Genomic DNA, 21,291 nt, shown 5'->3' with positions numbered 1-21,291 from the left:
TTCACCAAATTCAAGTCATATCATCTTCAGACCGTGCCGACAAAAAGTTATGGATTTCGTGTTGACAGACAAAATAATTTTTGTATACCACAGCAAAAAAGTTAAGGCATGATACCAGAATGACTCTGAGGCTGTATCTCTGCAATGCTTTGGCACATTTACACCAAACTTTACATGTGTTATTGTCACCTCACTCTGACCACACCACATCAGTTTGGTCACAGCGCCACCTATTGGTTGAAAATGATAAACCATTAAATAATTTGACCAGTGGCTATATTTATGATTTTTCAGCCATTTTGTCTAAAATCATCTTAAAATGTCTTTTATTGCTCATTGTTGCACTTGGTCTGATGCTCCCAGCCATGTTGGCATGACTTGTCATGTTCTTTGTGCATGTTTCATTCATGCATTCTTAGTTATTATATTTTTCAAGAGTATAATGCATAGCATAGCCTATTTATAAATAAAAACAATAAATAAAAAGTGTTATTATTGCATAAAAATGTCAGTTGAAACTGTCTTGGTTTTCACATGAAACCCCGTTTATTGGATTTAGTACATATTGAGCACCAACATGGGCACTTATGTGTGTGTATAACATGTATTAGACACGTTTCTCATACAGCGTGAGGTTTATAGGTGGTTAAGTGGCCAGTTTGTCCTCCTGGGTTCACCGATGTGTGCTGTATTTCTATTGGGCGTGAGCCAGAGCACCAGCTCCCTGACCAAAACCAAAGCCCTTCGGTCCGAAGTTCTTAGCATAGCACCCTATAGAAATATAAATAAAATTAATATTCAAGTAAATAACATTATTATATACATCAACCGTATACATGATACTGACCTTTACAGTAAATCTCTCCATCTTTATCTGCTAAAGTGGTGGATTCCAGACTCTTGCCACACTTTGCGCATCTGAAGCAGCTCTTATGCCAAGACTAAAGCAGGACACACATAAACACAGTGTGCATATTCATAAGTCAACACCATTGCTGAGTATTTTCTCTTTAAAACTGAACCAAAGACAGTCTCAAAAACACGGTTTGAAATTGCTGGTGTTTCTGACATCACAAACTACCTTGTAACCAATCACGTCAGCGAGAGGGCGGGGCTTTAGCATATCATTAGCTATGACTGCTGTGGGCGGGGCTTTAGCATATCATTAGATATGACTACTATGAGTGGGGCTTTAGCATATCATTAGCTATGACTACTATGAGTGGGGCTTTAGCATATCATTAGCTATGACTGCTGTGGGCGGGGCTTTAGCATATTATTAAATATGACTGCTGTGGGCGGGGCTTTAGCATATTATTAAATATGACTGCTATGGGCGGGGCTTTAGAATATCATTAACTATTCTCTGAAGCAGTGAGTCTCAAGAGAAAGCAGGCCATCCCGCCTATATATTCTTCTGTAATGAAAAATCAGGTACATTTAGCAATATAGCGGGTTAATTATGTATATGATGTATATTACGATGTTATGATGAACTATATGCCTTTCTCCACTGACACTCTATGATGTTCAAAGCGTTTCTGAGATGGTGAACGGGAACATGCTAACTTTAGCAACACATTATTATCCGTTTGATAACGTAGTAAAGCTAAAGGCTAATCATATTAATTAGCGTTATGTGTCTGGCGTTGTCGAGAGCGATACCATTGTGCAGCGTTTACTACAGTAAAGTTGAGCGAGTGAATCTGGAGTGAGTGAGTGGAGGCGGGCTAATTTGCATATTTATATATCCACGCATACTAAATGAGGCAAGGGTGTCGAGTTACATTCAAGCTATTTTAAGGCACAAATACATTATTTTCACAGGAAAAGAAACGTTTAAATATGTCATTTAGGTGATCAAAGATGAGTTTTAAGGGATAAAATGATATACAGAGGGACTTTAAAATGACAAATATGCATACTCTGAGAGCGCTCCTCAAGATTTTGATTATACCAGTGGTCACCAACCTTTTCAAGCCAAAGATCCCTGACCTCAGCCTTGATGAAAGGCAAGATCTACCTAGATTTTTCATGGCCGATTCCGTAGTTTTTTTTTTTCGACACCATCTATCGTTTTTTTTTTGTCTTTGTTTAAGCAAATTTATTTGTTGTTTATTTGCTCTATAACAGACCGAACTGGCCTTTAAAAAAATAGCCATTTGAAATGTAAGACAACTACTGCATTTTAATCACGATCCAAACAAAGATACACACATGTAGCATAAGCAGTGGTTTTTTATTTAAATTGCATAATTTCAAGACAAAGTTTTAGAGCAAATACAGAATGGTCTGACTTTAGGTTTGTGAAAGTGTTACATAAGACACACCTGCACAAAAAAAAACTAAAAACAGATGGACTGAATAAAAATGCTAATTTACTTTCTGACAGTAGATGGCGCTTATGGAAAAGAAGCGTTTCTTTGGGTAGCCTGCTGTAAAAATGCCATCGAAACTATTCTGAAGACAGTGAGTTTCGTTCAGAGATGCATTCATGTAGCCCCCCTCCCCAATTCAATATTTATATTTTTTTTACTATATTTCAGCATCCCGAACAGTGATCTTGCCGGGGCTATTTATACCTGGTCCACTTCGTGTGTTTTTACAGATCAGATATCTCTGATTTATCAGAACGATTCCATTTACACTTGGTCACATAAATGTGTGTCCGCAAAAATTGAAAATCTTAAATTCCCACGCTATATGCATTTTAATGGAGTTCACGTCACCGAAATCAACAAATATGAGCTGCATTTTATTGATCAACAGCTGATTTCAAAATCAAAGACCGTAATAGGAGAGAGAGTGGCATAAGCACTGATCATTTAGTTTCTTTACTTTTAATGATGATGATTGTGTATTGAGCGTCTGCAACTTTGACTTTCATTTGTGACAGTTTCTGGCTATAACATCGCCCGATTTGTGCGGTGCGAATTTTGAGGTTGCAGAGAATAAATTTTGGGAGCACTATGGAGCGATTTCGAGCCTTGAAAATGTGTTTGTAACGCTTTACACAGAGAGGCCGGATAGCTGGCCTGAATGGTTGTAGCCAAGTGTAAGAAAAACTCACGTGTCTGATATTTCTAAGGGGTTTATTATCAGCGTCGTCGATCCCATGCACACATGGGGCAATTTGCAAAACTCTATTTTTCGGTTATTTATCAGGAGCTAACGGGACAGTGATAAAGATCTACCAGTGGATTGCGATCGACGGGTTAGCGACCACTGGATTATACCATCTGGATCAGGGGTGTCCAGTCCTGCTCCTGGAGGGCCACTGTCCTGCAGAGTTTAGCTCCAACCAAGCGGCTCCTCCCGCAATATCTCCTGAAGCCGATATGGAAGTGAGTTAAACTGCAGTTCATGGACTGGCCACTAGAGACAGACTCCAGAAGGAGCAGAATCTTATTGAGCTCATGTTAAAATGCCCAACTTTACAGCAGAAGAACACATGTTTATAGTCTGCGACAAACTGTGCTTTTGGTCTGTACGGCTAATTTTGCCCTTTACGACGACTGTTATGGTGCGTTCACTCCGGATGCGATTCGCGCGAGTGATGTACATGTTAAGTCAATGCAGAGACGCGAAATGGCATTCTGCGGCGCGATTCACGCGAATGAGGCGGCGCGAAGGACGCGCATTGAGCGTTTTGAACGCGCAATTCGCGGGAATCGCGCGAATCGCTCAAGTTGAAAAATCTGAACTTTGGCGGATATTTCGCGCCGCGCTAACCAATCAGGAGCTTGCTCTAGTAGCGACAACAATGCGGAGAAAATCTGTATATTAATACCTGGTTCAGACAATATGATTATCACTGTGATAACATTAAATGACATGAAACACAATCCAGTCTCTTTTTGTTAAATGCAAGTTTATGTATAATTAATAATACAAAAGTATAAGTAAAAGGTATAATAAGCTATACATGAAATAAAGCAAACAATTCAGTCAAACATTCAAAGTCAGTGCTAGTAGGCTAACGTTACTGTAACGTACAGTTATAGCTTAAAAATATAAAGTAATGAAACTTCTCTTTGCCTTCAGTCTAAACGATTCGCCAGGGAAAAAATTATAGATCCATGAGACCAAAGATCGGCCGATACAAGACGAATTATAGCTCGAAAGCCACAGAGACATCAGAGCCAGCGGCAGAAGGACTGACTGAGGAAAAGCTGATCTCACCGGGTTAATGAGCGCCGCTGATCCACTGGAGCTCACAACTCCAAAAACGCCAGATCACATGTTCAAATAGGCACTCTTTATATAAATAAACCACAGATTTGAGCTTTAAACCACTACATTATCGACTGAAAAAGTCTTAAAACTACGTTTTGTCACACATTAACAGTAGATTTTAACAAAAAAGACGTGTAAACACAGCCCATGTCAGCCATTTCGCAACGAGACGAGCCGCTGGCAGAAGCTCCGCCCATGAGGCAAATTTGCGTCTGTTGTGCAGTGAATGTCACGCGCGATTGAAGCGAGTAAACTCAAAATGTTCAAGCGTCCACTTTCACACCCTAATGTGGTGTGAACGCCACATTAGGGGGGGGGGCAATTTATTTATAACTCATTCGTTTACATTATATAAAGCCTTAAAGTTCTGCATAATTAAGGGCGTGGCCACTTCGAGTGACAGGTGCCGTTTGTCTGCTAGTCATCAGGTCACCTCAGCTCCGCCCACGTCCCGCCTCTTTGCCCGTTTTCTGTTATCCGGGAGTGAAAGACAAGATGGCGACGGCCAGCTCGACCCGACTTTAAGCTTCAGAACGGCTCTTCAGATCCTACGGGTGACGTCACGGACACTACGCCCATATTTCTTTACAGTCTATGGCTTCAACCCCAATTCACCACACCTGAACCAGATAATCAAAGCCTTACTAAGGAGACTAGAAACTTCTTGTTGAGGCAAGTTGGAGCTAAACTCTGCAGGACAGTGGCCCTCCAGGACCGAGTTTGGACACCCCTGATCTGGATGCTCATTGGATCAGGAGAATTTATGTTTTAAACATCTTATTAAGGGGTTATTGCTGCTCTCCCTGCTCTTATCCATGTTAAGCTGGAGTTCTTGCCTAGAACAGAACCATACCGCCAATCTAAACTATATGCTAATTGTCTATCATCTTTGACGATAGTGGTTCGGTAAAACTTTGTAATAATTTCACGCTATGAAGCATTAGTTAAGTATCGGTAAATAGTTAATTAATCTTTTATAAAGCGTTAATAGACATTAATAAGCAGTTCATAAATACAGCTATAAATGCTTTATTCTTGATTTATAAGCATGCCTATACTGTGTTTAATAATTGTATTTTCATACTTTATAAATAATCAATTAATAATTTCTAAATTAAGTATTACATTATTTACAAACCAGTTATTTAGGAGTTGTCAGTGGTTCATCAGATTATTTTAGAAAGTGTAAGTAAAGGATTAATAAACTATTTAAATATTTATATATCCTATTATTTAGACATATAGTAATAGTTACTCAGTGTGTTAATAAATGCTTTATTAACATGTTTTCAAACTGTAATTCATGATTAATTCAGGTAGTTATGAAATATTTAGTAGTTGTCAGTTAACTATATCTGTGAGCTTATCTAAAGTGAGGACTATTTATGCATAGAAATATGTATTTCAAAATGCAAAAATGGAGACTGTACAACTGAAACTTAATATCAAATTAAAATGAAACCTCTTCAATGTCATAGAAAATAATATTCCTGTAGACCGCCAGAAACCATAACTGCAGTCAAATGAAACTAAGCCTCTGCAATCTGATATGAAAATACATTTATGTAAAGTGTAAACATTGCTGAATAAAAATGTACCAGTGGATCACACTGGATTACAGGAGTGCCAAAATACAACAAATACAATTTAAATAAAACAATAATAATATAATTAAATATTTTGCAGTGTCAAAACAGTATAACTTTAAAACATTAGAGAACAGGAGTGCAGAAGAGCCTTTAATCTCCTCTGTAAAAGCTTTACGAGGCATAAATAGTCCTCACTTTAGATGAGCTCACAGATATAGTTCACTGACAACTACTAAATATTTCATAACTACCTGAATTAATCATGAATTACAGTATGAATGCATGTTAATAAAGCATTTCTTAACACAATGAGTAACTATTATATGTCTAAATAATAAGATGTATAAATGTACATTTAAATAGTTTATTAATCCTTTACTTACACTTTCTAAATGATCTGATGAACCACTGACAACTCCTAAATAACTGGTTTGTAAATAATGTAATACTTAATGTAGAAATTATTAATTGATCATTTATATGGTATGAAAATAAAACACATTATAGACATGCTTATAAAATCAAGAATAGAACATTTATAGCTGTATTTATAAACTGCTAACTAATGATTGTTAATGCTTTATAAATGATGAATTAACTATTTACTAATGCTGAACTAATGCTTCATAGCGTGTAGTTATTATAAAGTTTTACCATCAGGGTTAGAGGCAAAAAACGACCTGTGTCGACCAGTTTATGCTTAAGCCTTTTATGACCTTACACCGATAAAAGACCACTTGCGTGGTTGTATAATCGGCTTAAGAACGTGCACTCAATGTCGATATCAAGAATGAACATTTTTACTAGTGGAAATGATATCGAGGATTAATATTCTGGGAATTAATAAAAATCAAAATGGCTTGCCATGTGGCATATCTGTGCAGTCTCAGCTCGAGGTTCAGGCTCATATGTTCATTAATGCTGGTCAAGGTCAGCTCGACTTTAATCGCATAAAACAAAAATCATAAAGTCGTTCAACCTCTAGTTCGGATTGGCAGTGATTTTTGTCAGTTTGCAGCATTATTTGAAGGCAGGACAGGGCATGATGTTGTGTTTGTATTGGATTTCTTTATAATAGTCTGTAAAAAGTCTATTTTGGCAACTGGGCCAAAACAATTAAGACTTTCTTCAAATTATTACAGCACAAAGAAATCTTACAGATGAGGTTTCGGTTAACTTAGTAAGCCATTAGGCCCAGGGCAAAATGACTATCTCTGCAAGTCCGGTCAAGAAAACTCACATTTCCTCCTCCCACCACTTTCTCTGCGGCGAATACAGCGTTTCCACAGCGAGGGCAAACATCGGAACCGCCCAGCTTCTGCGCCAGCTTCGACGGGTTGGGGTTGTTGGTGGGATGATGGGATGTCTGTCTGTGTGACAAATATACAGGGAGTGCAGAATTATTAGGCACGTTGATTTTCTGATCATATTTTTTTTCCAGGCACATTTGACCAATTCCAAACCACAGTAATCCTAATAACTACTATTGATTTAGTATTTAATAATGTATAAGTGATATATAATTGTTCATGAAGGCTGGAAATGAAAATCACCTTATATTCAGGTGTGCAGAATTATTAGGCATGTTTTCTTTTACAGATAAATTGAGCCAAAAAAGAGATTTAACTCAGACTGAAAAGTCAAAAAGTATTAAATGCCCATGAGAAGGATGCAATGCTAATGCAATACTAGACATTGCAGTTAAGGCGAGACCATTGGACAGTGAAATGCTCGTTGGGTCAGCAGGGTCTGACAAAAACAGGTGGTGAAGAAAAGACCACTGTTTGAAGAATTCATCTTCCAGAATCTGGCAGTACGTTTTGGGAGTTCATTTTTAGTCCATCTCTGCAAAACGGACTTCAGGATGGACTAAAATGAACTCCCAAAACGTACTGCCAGATTCTGGAAGATGAATTCTTCAAACAGTGGTACTAGAGGATGTGGTGCTGGTCCTTCAAGAGTCACTCTCAACCTATCTGTCCATAAAGCCTATAAAAAAACCTTCTTCATGTATTTTACAACACTTCAGCTTGTGATTCTTATCTAGTGGGGGTCATTTTTTAGGATTCTTTACCTAACTGAAGTCTCTGAGATCCTGACACCTTCACTTCTGGAGACTCCAGGTAGGTTCAGCTCTGGAAAATGCTGGCGCTGGAGACTAAAGGGTTCCTGATGGTTTCACCCTTAATTCTTCACCTTAATTCTTCATTCTTTTGCGGTTAACAGGTGTCTTTTCTTCACCACCTGTTTTTGTCAGATCCTGCTGACCCAACGAGCATTTCACTGTCCAATGGTCTCGCCTTAACTGCAATGTCTAGTATTGCATTAGCATTGCATCCTTCTCATGGGCATTTAATACTTTTTGACTTTTCAGTCTGAGTTAAATCTCTTTTTTGGCTCAATTTATCTGTAAAAGAAAACATGCCTAATAATTCTGCACACCTGAATATAAGGTGATTTTCATTTCCAGCCTTCATGAACAATTATATATCACTTATACATTATTAAATACTAAATCAATAGTAGTTATTAGGATTACTGTGGTTTGGAATTGGTCAAATGTGCCTGGAAAAAAAATATGATCAGAAAATCATTGTGCCTAATAATTCTGCACTCCCTGTAGACCCGCTACTTTAATGCACATCGCTGAAGACCAGGGCTGGGTTACTTTCAAATGTGTTTCACCACAGATTACATGCTTTAAAAGGTCCATTGTCATGTATTTCGTTAGATTGCACAAGTTTTGTAACGTAAATACTTTGGAATACTAAGGCATGAAAACACAAACATTTTCCTCTCATGTTATTTTAAACAGCATCAGTTTTCCCACAATATTTATTAAAGCAAAAAATGCAGAAAATCTTAAAAAATGATTGATGCTCAAGAAAGAAACACGATGCAGAAACATCTGGGGTGTAAATATTTTTGAATTGGATTAACTGGGTAAATATTTTGTCTTCTGGGAAATAAAAAAGGTAATTGCGATTTATCTCACGATTCTGACTTTTTTCGAGTTGCGAGTTATAAAGTCAGAATTGCATGATATAAACTCAGTTGTGTGAGATAAAAAGTTACAATTACATTTAAAGTTTTTTTTATTAAAGTCGCAATTCTAAGAAAATCATAAAAGTATCTCTTTAGACCAGTGTTAATTTTGACAGCAAATTTTGATTTAGTTATAGTCTTTTGACTAAAATGCCATTTAGTTTTAGTCATATTTTAGTCACCTCAATTGTTTTTAGTTTTAGTCTAGTTTTAGTCTCCTAAAATCTAATGAGTTTAGTTTAATTGTAATACATTAAGCATTCAAGCATTACATAACCGACTGTCACTTGAACTGACATTTTGACATCATTTTGTTTTTGACATTAAAAATACACGAAAGAGCTCAATTCACTTTTAGTTTGTTTTTTAAAAACATCTCTATAGTTTTTATAACTTTGTATTTCTGTTTTAGTTAGTAGGCCATATCAGATTAAGCTAAAGCTTCAAATAAGTTTATTTATTTTTTTAATTTCAGTTAACTTTTATTTAATTTCAAGTAATGAAGATTTTTTTATGGTTTTAGTGAACTATTATAACCCTGATACTTTATTGAATATGTGTCAAATACTGGTCTTTCCTCCTGAATATGAATTAAATGGGAATGAAATTAAATATAGTTTATTGTGTAAGCAAAAACGAATATATAATGAGTGACTTTTAATTATAAACAAGCTGGAAATACACCAGGACTCTTATTTTGAAATGTCTGCGCCTCTATTGCAGTTGCAGGAGCTCATTCAAGTTCAGATCAGGAGATCAAATATGCATTATTACAACCGTCTAAAACATATTACTATATAAACATTGTGATTATTCATCAGCATTAGTTGATAAAAACTGGTCTGGCATAAATGTGTGTTATTGATTGAGCCGCTCTGGAGCTGGATTGGGTGTGTGTGTGTGTGTGTGTGTGTGTGTGTGTGTGTTATTGATTGAGCCGCTCTGGAGCTGGATTGGGTGTGTGTGTGTGTGTGTTATTGATTGAGCCGCTCTGGAGCTGGATTGGGGGTGTGTGTGTGTGTGTGTGTGTGTGTTATTGATTGAGCCACTCTGGAGCTGGATTGGGTGTGTGTGTGTGTGTGTGTGTGTGTTATTGATTGAGCCGCTCTGGAGCTGGATTGGGTGTGTGTGAGCCTGTAGATCGTGTGTTTTCCAGAGGTTAGATCAGTTCAGATCAAATGTGTTCATCTGTGACACAGGACATCAGTTCTGACCCCATCTCTGCCCTAATCCACCCTCACTAACCTCACTATTCTCCTCTCGCTTTTATTTGTTGACGAAAATGACAGTTGATTTTCCTCATAGTTTTTGTCATCCAACACTAGTTTTTATTTAGTGATCGTCTCGTTTTTGTCAGTGAAAAAAAGTAATTGACGAAAATGATGACGAAAATGATTTGTCAACAAAATGAACACAGCTTTAGACTCGGTGCAGCATGCCCAATCGAACGATACCCAATTTTTCCATATTGACCATTTCGAAGGTCGGCCATTTTGAATTTTGTTGTAAAATTCTGTATTTTACGAGCGCATTGGCGTATCGTTACGAAATGGAGGCACCATACCCTGAAGGTACACAGGGCAGCGGCAAAAGTTATAATGAAATGAAACTTGAGTCATGCTGAGAACATGGATATCAATTTTGCCATAGTCAGCCAAACTTCCTGTCCACCATTTAGATTTTCTTTAAAAAACGAATTTTTCAAACTACTAGACCGTTTGTATGATTTTCACCAAATTCGAGTCATATCATCTTCAGACCGTGCCGACAAAAAGTTATGGATTTTGTGTTGCTAGTATTTTTTTCACTCATAATTGTGAATTATAACTCAGAAAAGAAGTCAGAATATAGTCAGATATAATCTTGCAATTGCGAGAAAAAAAGTCAGAATTGTGAGATAAAAAGTCGCAATTGCCCAAACAAATGACTTGACATGAAACATGAGAACAGTCATCAGGGAATGACAGCACTTCAGATTCAAGGGTTTGTACTTCATTTGTATAATTTCAGTAATTTTTTCTTGTGAAGTATGTAAGTATCTATTAGGCTACGCCCTTAAAAATAAAGGTGCCAGGAAGAACCAAAAGGGTTTTTTTCACATAGAAGAACCATTTTTGGTTCCCTGAAGAACCGTTTTGTGAAAGGTTCTTTAAAGGTTCCTGTGTTATCCAAGCATTTACTGCAAGGAAAGCCCCTTACACTTGAGCGTCACGTATGAGGTGTGTGTGTGTGTGTTTCTCCCTCATATCCCTTCATGATAATGTGGCATTTCTGTGTCTAGAATCCAGTATTCCTGTAATTCTATTGTTGTTTATGAGTTTAATAAAGAACTCTGTCTCGTCTTCTGTCCTTCTGTCCACGTCATCTGTAAAGAATGATTAGCCGCTTTTCCATTAGGCTACCCTTCAAAATGCGCGAAATAAAATTGCGAATTGAAAATCCGCCCAATGGAAACGCATCAATTTGGCAAAAACTCCCATATATCGCAAAAAAGTTTTTACGCTTACATGAGGTGGATTTTCAGGCAATTCAAAAAAGGAAATTTTCACAAAACTACAATGGAAGCAGTTTTTTCGCATTTACAGGTCATCTGCCGTATAAAAGTGGATCATTCTTTACAGATGACACTGTGTTTGGACAGAAGACGAGACAAGAGTTCTTTATTAAACTCATAAAAGACAATAGAATTACAGGAATACTGGATTATAAACAACAAAGAGATGTCAAAAATGATCATGAAGAAGACCTTGAAGCAGATATGAGGGAGAAACACACACACACACACACCTCATACGCTCAAGTGTAAGGGGCTTTCCTTGACATTAATGCTTGGATAGCACACACGTCTCCTTCCATTAATAATAATTATGGCTAGTGCGGTGACTGGGATATACGTAAACCCAACATACGTGGCATAATTTTTTTAATTACTTATCGAGAGAGGAAAAAAATAAGTTTTAGTCGCATAACATCAGTTAATGGAAACGCCGTCATTTCACAAAAGTTTTTTATTGACATTTAGAAAATATCGTAAAAGTTTTGCGTAAATCTGTAATGGAAACGCGGCTATTGTCTTTTAAGTACGCCAGATGACCTGTAAATGCGTTTCCATTGCAGTTTTGCGTAAACATTTATTTTCAAATTGACTGAAAATCCACCACATGTGAGCATAAAAAAACGTTTTTGCGACATATGGGAGTTTTTGCTAAATTGACGCATTTCCAATGGCCGTAGTTTCAATTGACAATTTCAATTTGCGCAGTTTGAAGGGTAATGGAAACACGGCTAGTGTCTGAGAATCACCAATTTATGGCCCATTACAGTTTACATTTATTTAATTTTAACATTAAAGTAATCACTTTGGGAATTTGTGTGTGTGTGTGTGTTCTGGAAAAAATTAATTTCCATATTCCCCCATTTCCCATTCATTCCTTATGGGGGGTCAAATTGACCGGTGAGGGAAGGATTTGCTACTATTGGGTCATTCCGTGTCAAATCAACCAAATTTCAGAATCTTCCCCGGCTAAAGTTTTTAATTTTTTCTGTACAAAGACAAAAATATTAAATGTCACAGATGACAAAATGACAATTTTTCAGCTGAGATCTAGAGCCAAATTACAGAGGGGTACAAATGACTTTAGAAAGATGGCAGAATCATTATTGTATTGTCACACAGAGATTGGCAGATCTATTAGTGAAATCTGTTTACTTTATCAATCTTTGTGTCATTATATGCCAACGTTGATGGTTCAAAAATGGGGAAAAAGCACTTCTTGTGTGTTTGTGCCTCAAGTTTGCATGCCTGTAACTCCAGAAGTATTAAATATATCTTAATATCCTTTTAGATTCTGGTTCTTAACAAACTTTACTTTTGGCATGTTCATTTTAAAGGCTCTTGATGGTTCAATCCCAGAGATATGGGGATCTCAATGCAGCTCTGTGAGTAAATCCTTTACTTAAATAGGGTAATGAAAACGCGGAATCACCTGAGAATCACCAGTTTACATTGAATTTTAATGTCATTTAAACATTAAAGTAATAACTTTGGAAATCTAAAATACTTTTTCGGATGTAACTGTAATGTGATTACCGCTCAACTGAAATGAAATACAGATTTTGTATTTTAAATGCGTAACTAGTGACATGGTTCCTCCCCAACCCTGATGAAGACACAGATCGTATGCTTTGAATGAAGTGCTCTTACTAACCCAGCTGGTTTGATTCCCAGAGCTTCGCCCGTGTCCATGCTGAGAGTTCCCGCGCCTCCACCAAAGCCGTACCCTTTTGGGCCGTATTTCTTACCGTAGCAGGACTTGCAGTAGATCTCCTCCTGATGCACGGCTACAGTGGTACTGTCCAGATTCTTCTTGCACACCACTGCAGTAAACACACACGTTTAAGACACAGAGTTTAGCAAAATAATCCACAGCTCAACGACTGCTCTTTACTCACAGACTTCAACTGAGAAGCCTACATTTCCCTGATCTATAAGAGCTCAATGTACTATCAAGACTACTATATTGTAAGTTTCAGAACTCGAAACGTCCTTGTTAGTCCAAACCAGAACAAGCTGCCAAAATGACTCATTTGTCTGTTTATTTCCCACTGTGTGAATGTCGAGCATGTTGAGTCAAATTTATTTGTGTAGCGCTTTTCATAATGCATATTGTCCTGAAGCAGCTTTACAGAAGAGTATGTGGTTCATGTTTATAATTATCTTAATGCCTTATAATTGCATTTAGCAGATTAGAGCTGGGTGAAAATATAGTTACATTTTGGGATGGAATAAAAAAATCAGACAGTTGACATTTGCTATATATCATACTAACATTATGAATGTTGTTCTGCTTTGTAAATGTGTTTAAATCTAACCACTTCATATCTGTGTGCATTCTGAAAAAAAGCCCCCGTTTTATGACCCCCCATGTGTGTGTGTGTGTGTGTGTGTGTGTGTGTTTGTGTGTGTGTGTGTGTGTGTGTGTGTGTGTGTGTGTGTGTGTGTGGGCATGTTTTTGTGAAATATCAGGACACAAATGTGTATAATGACATGGGTATGACATAGGTATTACAAAAAGAGGGTGAAATATGAGGACGTTCCCCATGTCCTCACTTTTCAAAATGCTTATAAATCACACAGAACAAGGTTTTTTTCACAGAAAGTAAACTGCACAGTCTCCGGGCAGTGTGTGTGTGTGTGTGTGTGTGTGTGTGTGTGTGTGTGTGTGTGTGTGTGTGTGTGTGTGTGTGTGTGTGTGTGTGTGTGTGTGTGTGTGTGTGTGTGTGTGTGTGTGTGATGGGTAGGTTTAGGGGCAGTGTAAGGGGATAGAAAATATGGTTTGTACGGTATAAAAACCATTACGCCTATGGAATGTCCTCACATTTCACAAAAACAAACGTGTGTGTGTGTGTGTGTGTGTGTGTGTGTGTGTGTGTGTGTGTGTGTGTGTGTGTGTGTGTGTGTGTGTGTGTGAATGTGTTCTGCATTGGGGATGTTCTATAGTCTCATTCCTTGAGTTCTGTGTGTTCTGGAAAAAAAAAATCCCCATTTCCCATTCATTCCTTATGGGGGGTCAAATTGACCGGTGAGGGAAGGATTTGTTACTATTGGGTCGTTCTGTGTCAAATCAACCAAATTTCGGAATCTTCCCCGGCTCAAGTTTTAATTTTTTAAAAATTAAAGGCTCAAGTTTTAATTTTTTTTTTGTACAAAGACAAACATAAATGGTGATGAAAGCCAAAATCTTAAATGTCACAGACATTTGGTTTCGTTCAACAGAAAAAGAAAAACAAATGTCACAGATGACAAAATTACATTTTTCAGCTGAGATTTGGAGCCAAATTAGAGGGGTGTAAAAATGACTTTAGAAAGATGGCAGCATCATTATTGTATTTTCACACAGAGATTGGTAGATCTATTAGTGAAATATCTTGACTTTATCAATCTTTGTTGCATTATATGCCAACGGTGATGGTTCAAAAATGGGAAAAAAGCACTTCTTGTGTGTTTTTGCCTCAAGTTTGCATGCCTATAACACAAGAAATATTAAAGATATCTGAATATTCTTTTAGATTCTGGTTCTTAACAAACTTTACTTTTGGTGTTTTCATTTTAAAGGCCCTTGATGGTTCAGACCCAGAGATATGAGGATCTCAATGCAACTCTGTGAGTAAATTGGTCACTTGTACAAAAAAAAAAAGTGCTTTTTCCCATATTTGAGCGCTCACCATTGGCATATAATGCAAAAAAGATAGCTGAAGACAACATATTTTACTAATAGGTCTACCAATCTCTGTGTGAAAATAAAATAATGATGCTGCCATCTTTCTAAATTCATGTTTACACCCCTGTAATTTGGATCCAAATCAAAAATTGTCATTTTGACCCTCCTCTACAAAACACTGGATTACATGTAATATTTTGGCTTTCATAATTATTTATGTCTGTCTTTCTACAGAAAAAATAGACAGGGAGCTCTGGTTGAGTTGACACGGAATGACCTTAATTTTTATCACAACCACAAAAACTCATTGAATCCAGTCAATTTTTGTGTATTTCCATTTCAAATGTGAGAGTTTAAAGCAAGCTCTTATACCACTCAGGTAAACACCTGATTTAAAAAAAATTAAATGAACTTATTTCAGGTCAAAATGACCCAAGGAAAGGAGTAGGTTTAAAGTAAATCTGAAATCATAACGGATGCACAGCAGGGCTCCAGACGGCCACCTTTTTTCCTGCCGGTGCGACTACATTTTGTCAGAGGTCACACTGGTTCTACCACCACATAGCCCAACTTATAAGAGCTGCCTTTCTGTTGCATATGAGAAACATCAAACAAACCCGCGCTACTGGTTTGAGCTGTGCCGATCTCATTCACGCAACACCATTACCACACAGCACTGGGAGATCCAGTGAGAAAGCGTCTGAATTGACAGCAGAATTAATAACATCGCAGTGACATCTAGTGGAAGCGTTCGGCGCAGAACTCTGTTATAAACCCCAGACATCAGATCAAACAGTGATGTGGAGACCAGGAGAAACATTGAGTCATGAACAAACAAGTTATAGAAGGCTTTTCGGTCCACAAATCACCAACATTCACCGTGGATTTAACGCAGTGACGCTGACTGTAACCATGGTATTGTGGCAGAAATAGTCAAATGTTTTTACATTATTCATTTCAGGGTTCGTACAAACCGTTTGAGAGTGAAATTCAAGCACTTTCAAGAGATTTCAAGAGCTTTCCCAGCACTTCAAAGCTCTAAATATTATCCAATTTTAATGTTATTTTAAAAATTAAAGTTTAAAGATGTAGAAAAACTGTGTTAAAGAAGACGTGAATTGACCACTATATGCTCTACTGGGCGGTTGCCCTGCTCGCCTAATAAACAAACTCCAGATGGTCCAAAACGCAGCAGCTCCAGTTCTTACTAGAACCAGGAAGTGTGGCCATATTAGCCCAGTTCTGTCAACACTGCACTGGCTGCCTATTAAACATCACATACATTTTAAAATTTTGCTTATTACTTACAAAGCACTAAATGGTTAATCTCCAGTACTTGAGCTCTTAACACATTATCCTCCATCACGTCTACTGCGCTCTCTAAACTCTGGCCAGCTGATCATACCCACAATATCAGAATCAACTGCAGGCGGAATCAAATTATGTTGCCTTGTTTTCCTGAAGCTGCTTTGAAACAATCTGCATTGTAAAAATCCCTATATAAATAAAGTTGACTTGACTTGACTTGACTATAATTCACTCCCGAATATAAGGAAAAAAGTAGGAAGTTACAAAGTCTCATGAAAAACAAAACTTTTCTTCAAATTGTGACTTAATTACTCCTTTTATCATCACAGAAGCTGTTGGTGATACTATAAAAGAACAATGGTAAATTTAACAAGAGTAGAATATTAAAATTCCCCTATAAAAATCAGGTTTTTGCACGTTACTGTTATTAAAGGTGAAGTGTGTAATATTCACGAGGCTCTATTAACAGAAATGCAATATAATACACATAACTATGTTTTCAGTGGAGTATAAAGACCGTTGTGTTTTTATTATCTTAGAATGAGCCGTTTCTATCTACACACACCGCGGGTCCCTTACAGTGAAGCCGCCATTTTGTGCAGCCATGTTTCTACAGTAGCCCTAAAGGGACAAACTTCTCTACAGAGTACTAGCTACTCTCTGCTGTCTCAGATGACGTCATCTTTGTCCTGTGTGGGCCACCGTAGCTTCCCTATGTGCTTTGAAAGGGAGGGGTGAGCAGGTGCAATTCACAACCTCACCACTAGATGCTGCTAAAACTTACACACTGCACCTTTAAGAAAAGTTCTTAATCCAAGCTCAGTGCATTACTGTCACATTTCCAATAAACAAACATGTAATATTATTAGTAACTGCACTTATTAATGCAAAACAATAGTATTTTTTATTAACTTAAGCTATAAAAACTGATGTGAATAGCAAAGCTCAGTTTGAACATTTAACACTCGCTCTCCCTGCGATGTGGTGACATGATCATCATCATCATCAGTGTTAATATCTCTAGTGTCATCTGCACATAAACATCCATTTGTTCCCCAGATCTGCAGGCGATGTGCGGCCATAAAAGGCAGACGAATCCACTGGGATGTTCGTTTGTTCAACACCTAATATGGACACGCAGAAGAGATTTAGCCCAGTGTCAAAATCATGCCAGCTTTCCACTCTTTAGTTCTTCAGTTCATGAGCTCAAAGTCCTGATAATCATCGTGTGTACAGTTCAGCAAGCCATTCAATAAATGCAACTGGACATACAAAACACGAATGAGATTATTGGTGCCCAAACATATTATATTTTCCATCATATTTGACCATCTGCGTGCATGATCTTCCTGTTTTCCGGTTAACACCCTGTCTCTACAGGACTAGCCATCACCACCCGTTCCCACACGGACAATCTCACACTCACACTCACATCCTTTACTCTTCAAATACTCGATTATAGAGCGGTGTGTGTGTGTGTGTGTGTGTGTGTGTGTGTGAACATCTGCTCTCATCTGAGATATCATATTGTGATAACAGGAACAAATGAGTAATGCAATATTAGCATAGCTACTATTAACTAACAACAAACTCTGATGAATGAGGTAGTTCACTATTAGCTAATCAATAACTATATTTTCATAACTCCCAGAGGACTAAGAACTACTACATACAGGTTCATAATTAACATGAGTAATGTATAATTAATTCTAAAGCGAAGGTATATGTAATCCACTAGTAATTACTCAAGGGTTACTACATCCTTCTAAAGGAATACTAATGATTATAAGCTTTTAGATATTTAGACTAAAAACAATACAAAAATACCAAATAAGAAGAGCATTTTTTGCAGTGTTGTAACACTTGAGTAATTACTAATGGGTTACCGTGATCTTTACTTTTGAATACTGATCCAAATCACTAGTAATTCTTCTGTAAGTTTGTAGTAACACCTGACTCACTACTATCCAAAACCGTCAGGTTTACAATGACTTCATTACTACAGAGTTATGTTTTCACTGTAGAATACTGATCCACAACAATAGTAGTTCCTTCTGTATGTAGTAACACTCGAGTCATTACTATTACCTTCACTTTAGAGTTAATTATACATTATGCATCACTCACGTTAATTATAAACTGTAGTTCCTATAGTCCTCTGAGGTATGAATAAAATAGTTAATAGTAGTTACTAGAGTGTTAATACTGCACTACTCATGTGTTAATGACGGAAGTGTATTGTAAAGTGTTCCTCAGACGTGTAAAGGAGATGATGCTCTTATGTTGGACAGAGGAACTGATGAGACTCACTGCACAGGAAGCAGGACTTGTGGAAGCTTTGCCCCTCACACTGGACCTCCTCTGCGAAATACACCGTCTTCTTACAGCAGCCACACTTGTTTCCTCCTCCGAGCGGCATCCTGAGAGTAACATACACACACACACACACACACACACATGCACACACACACACACACACACACACACACACACACACACACACACACACACACACACACACACACACACACACACACACACACAGACACACGCACACACACACAGACATGCACACACACGCAGACACACACACACACACACACACACACACACACACAGACACACACAGACACACACACACACACACACACACATGCACACACACGCACACACAGACACACGCACACACACACAGACATGCACACACACGCAGACACACACGCAGACACACACACACACACACAGACACACACAGACACGCGCACACACACACAGACACGCATGCACACACACACACACACACACACACAGGCATGCACACACGCATGCGCACACACAGGCATGCACGCGCACACACACACACACACACACACAGGGATGCATGCACGCACACACACACACACACACACACACACACAGGGATGCATGCACGCACACACACACACACACACACACACACACACACACAGGAATGCATACACACACACACACACACACAGGCATTCATGCACGCACACACACACACGCATGCATGCACGCACGCACGCACACATACACGTGCGCGCACACACACACATGCATGCACACACAAACACACACACACACAGGCATGCATGCATGCACACACACACACGCATGCATGCACGCACGCACACATACATGTGCGTGCACACACACACACACAGGCATACGTGCACACACACACACACACACAGGCATGCATGCACACGCACGCACACACACACACACACACAGGCATGCATTCACGAACACACACACACACACACACAGACATGCATGCACGCACACACACACATGCACACACGCACACACACAGGCATACATGCATGCACAAACACACACAGACACACACACACACGCACAGACACACACACGCATGCACAAACACACACACAGACATGCACGCATACACACACACACGCACGCACACACACACACAGACACGCACACACACATACACACACACACATTAAAAGATGCACAAAATAGTTCACAAATGCAATGTTGCAAAACGTCGTCTTCATTAGGCCTAAACTCATTTGCCTTGTCACAATATATTTTTGTCATTTCTGCTGTGGATTTTGTGTTGTCAGAGTTCGGGTTTCTTCATAGGAAAGTAACAATGAATCAAATTTGGTGAGTTCAGGTAAAGTTTCATATCCTTTCTCATAATCCAAATGGCTACATCGGTGCTGTATTTGTGGAATATCCACATAATCATGGATGATTGATCACTCAGGAACTCTTTACTATAAGGTTTCCTTTCTTAACATGGACCATTGCATTTATTAATCTTGGATAATAAATGCCAACATTTACTAATACATTCTTAATCAAAAATCACAATGCACTGTAACAGAAGCAAGCAGTGAAGAATTGTATTTTTATTAACAAACATTAACAAAGATGAGTTTTAGCTAATGCATTAACAAACATTAACAACTGAGAGAGTGACTGTCAAACCTGGAGACTCAAAACTCAAGTTCAGTCTTTCACAAACTTTATTTGATGTAATAGTTAATAATAGTAAGACTCTCACCTGAAGTGATGTTTGTGTCAGAGCGATCAGCAGCGTCTGAGTCCTGATGTGAGTCCAGAGAGGAAGAGACTGATGAGAGAGGGGGGGGAGAGAGAGAGAGAGAGAGACAGAGAGAGAGAGAGAGAGAGAGAGAGAGAGAGAGAGAGACAGAGAGAGAGAGAGAGAGGGATTTCTAACGTGTCTGGCTCTTCTCAAATCACTATTTCTATTGTTAGTCATTGTTCCTGCAGTCTCTTATTAATTATTTAATAGTAAAACTAACAAACTAACTTTTAAATGTTCTGTATAGTTTATGAAAGTCTATAAAAGTGTGGCTTAATGTGTTTGCGGTTTTGTATCCAGAACCGCAGTGCAGTGACCCGCGAAATGTCTACTCGTGGTTTTTGACCTTAAACGGTGTTTGTTAGGAGGACTGGAATCCCTCATGCCTGAAACACAGCCGGACCTGCTGGAGCACTGCACTCCCCTCAAACCAGCGGAGGAGGGCTAGTTAACCTGCTAGAAAAGAGCAGGCCAGTTAGTTAACCAGCTAGAAAAGAGCAGGCGGGTTAGTTAACCAGCTAGAAAAGAGAAGGCGGGTTAGTTAACCGGCTAGAAAAGAGCAGGCGGGTTAGTTAACCGGCTAGAAAAGAGTAGACGGGTAAGTTAACCAGCTAGAAAAGAGCAGACGGGTTAGTTAACCAGCTAGAAAAGAGCAGGCGGGTTAGTTAACTAGTTAAGAAATACAGCATATTAGTTTTTTGTTAAGAAATAAAGCAGGTTGGTTGGTTGGTTGGTTGGTTGGTTAGTTAGTTAAGAAATAAATCTAGTTAGTTAACAATATAAATCAGGT

General features: G+C 38.3%; 1 protein-coding gene across 1 annotated transcript; it reads right to left on the bottom strand.

Moving 5' to 3' along the window:
* Nucleotides 1-601: 601 nt before the first annotated feature.
* On the bottom strand, nt 602-20,487 carry csrp1b (cysteine and glycine-rich protein 1b). Its single transcript, XM_079841032.1, has 6 exons — nt 20,460-20,487; nt 18,710-18,819; nt 13,079-13,247; nt 7,066-7,195; nt 848-941; nt 602-771 (listed from the first exon to the last, which is right to left on the bottom strand). The coding sequence occupies exons 2-6, from the start codon at nt 18,816-18,818 to the stop codon at nt 695-697; spliced, it is 579 nt and encodes a 192-aa protein (XP_079697158.1). The 5' UTR covers nt 18,819; nt 20,460-20,487; the 3' UTR covers nt 602-694.
* Nucleotides 20,488-21,291: the final 804 nt, after the last annotated feature.

This window comes from Gobio gobio (genome assembly GCF_949357685.1).
Source record: "Gobio gobio genome assembly, chromosome: 17".
Classification (NCBI taxonomy): domain Eukaryota; kingdom Metazoa; phylum Chordata; class Actinopteri; order Cypriniformes; family Gobionidae; genus Gobio; species Gobio gobio.
Note: the sequence above shows the minus strand (reverse complement) of the source record. Positions and strands in the feature narration are given on the sequence as shown.

What these genes read in the sequence shown, in the direction of transcription:
- csrp1b (XM_079841032.1), bottom strand. Translation starts at nt 18,818, where the DNA reads ATGCCGCTCGGAGGAGGAAACAAGTGTGGCTGCTGTAAGAAGACGGTG. An exon ending in CTGGGAATCAAACCAGCTGG is followed by an intron (nt 7,196 to 13,078) that starts GTTAGTAAGAGC and finishes TTTGTCACACAG; the next exon opens with ACAGACATCCCATCATCCCA. An exon ending in AAGTGGTGGGAGGAGGAAAT is followed by an intron (nt 942 to 7,065) that starts GTGAGTTTTCTT and finishes GTCCTGCTTTAG; the next exon opens with TCTTGGCATAAGAGCTGCTT.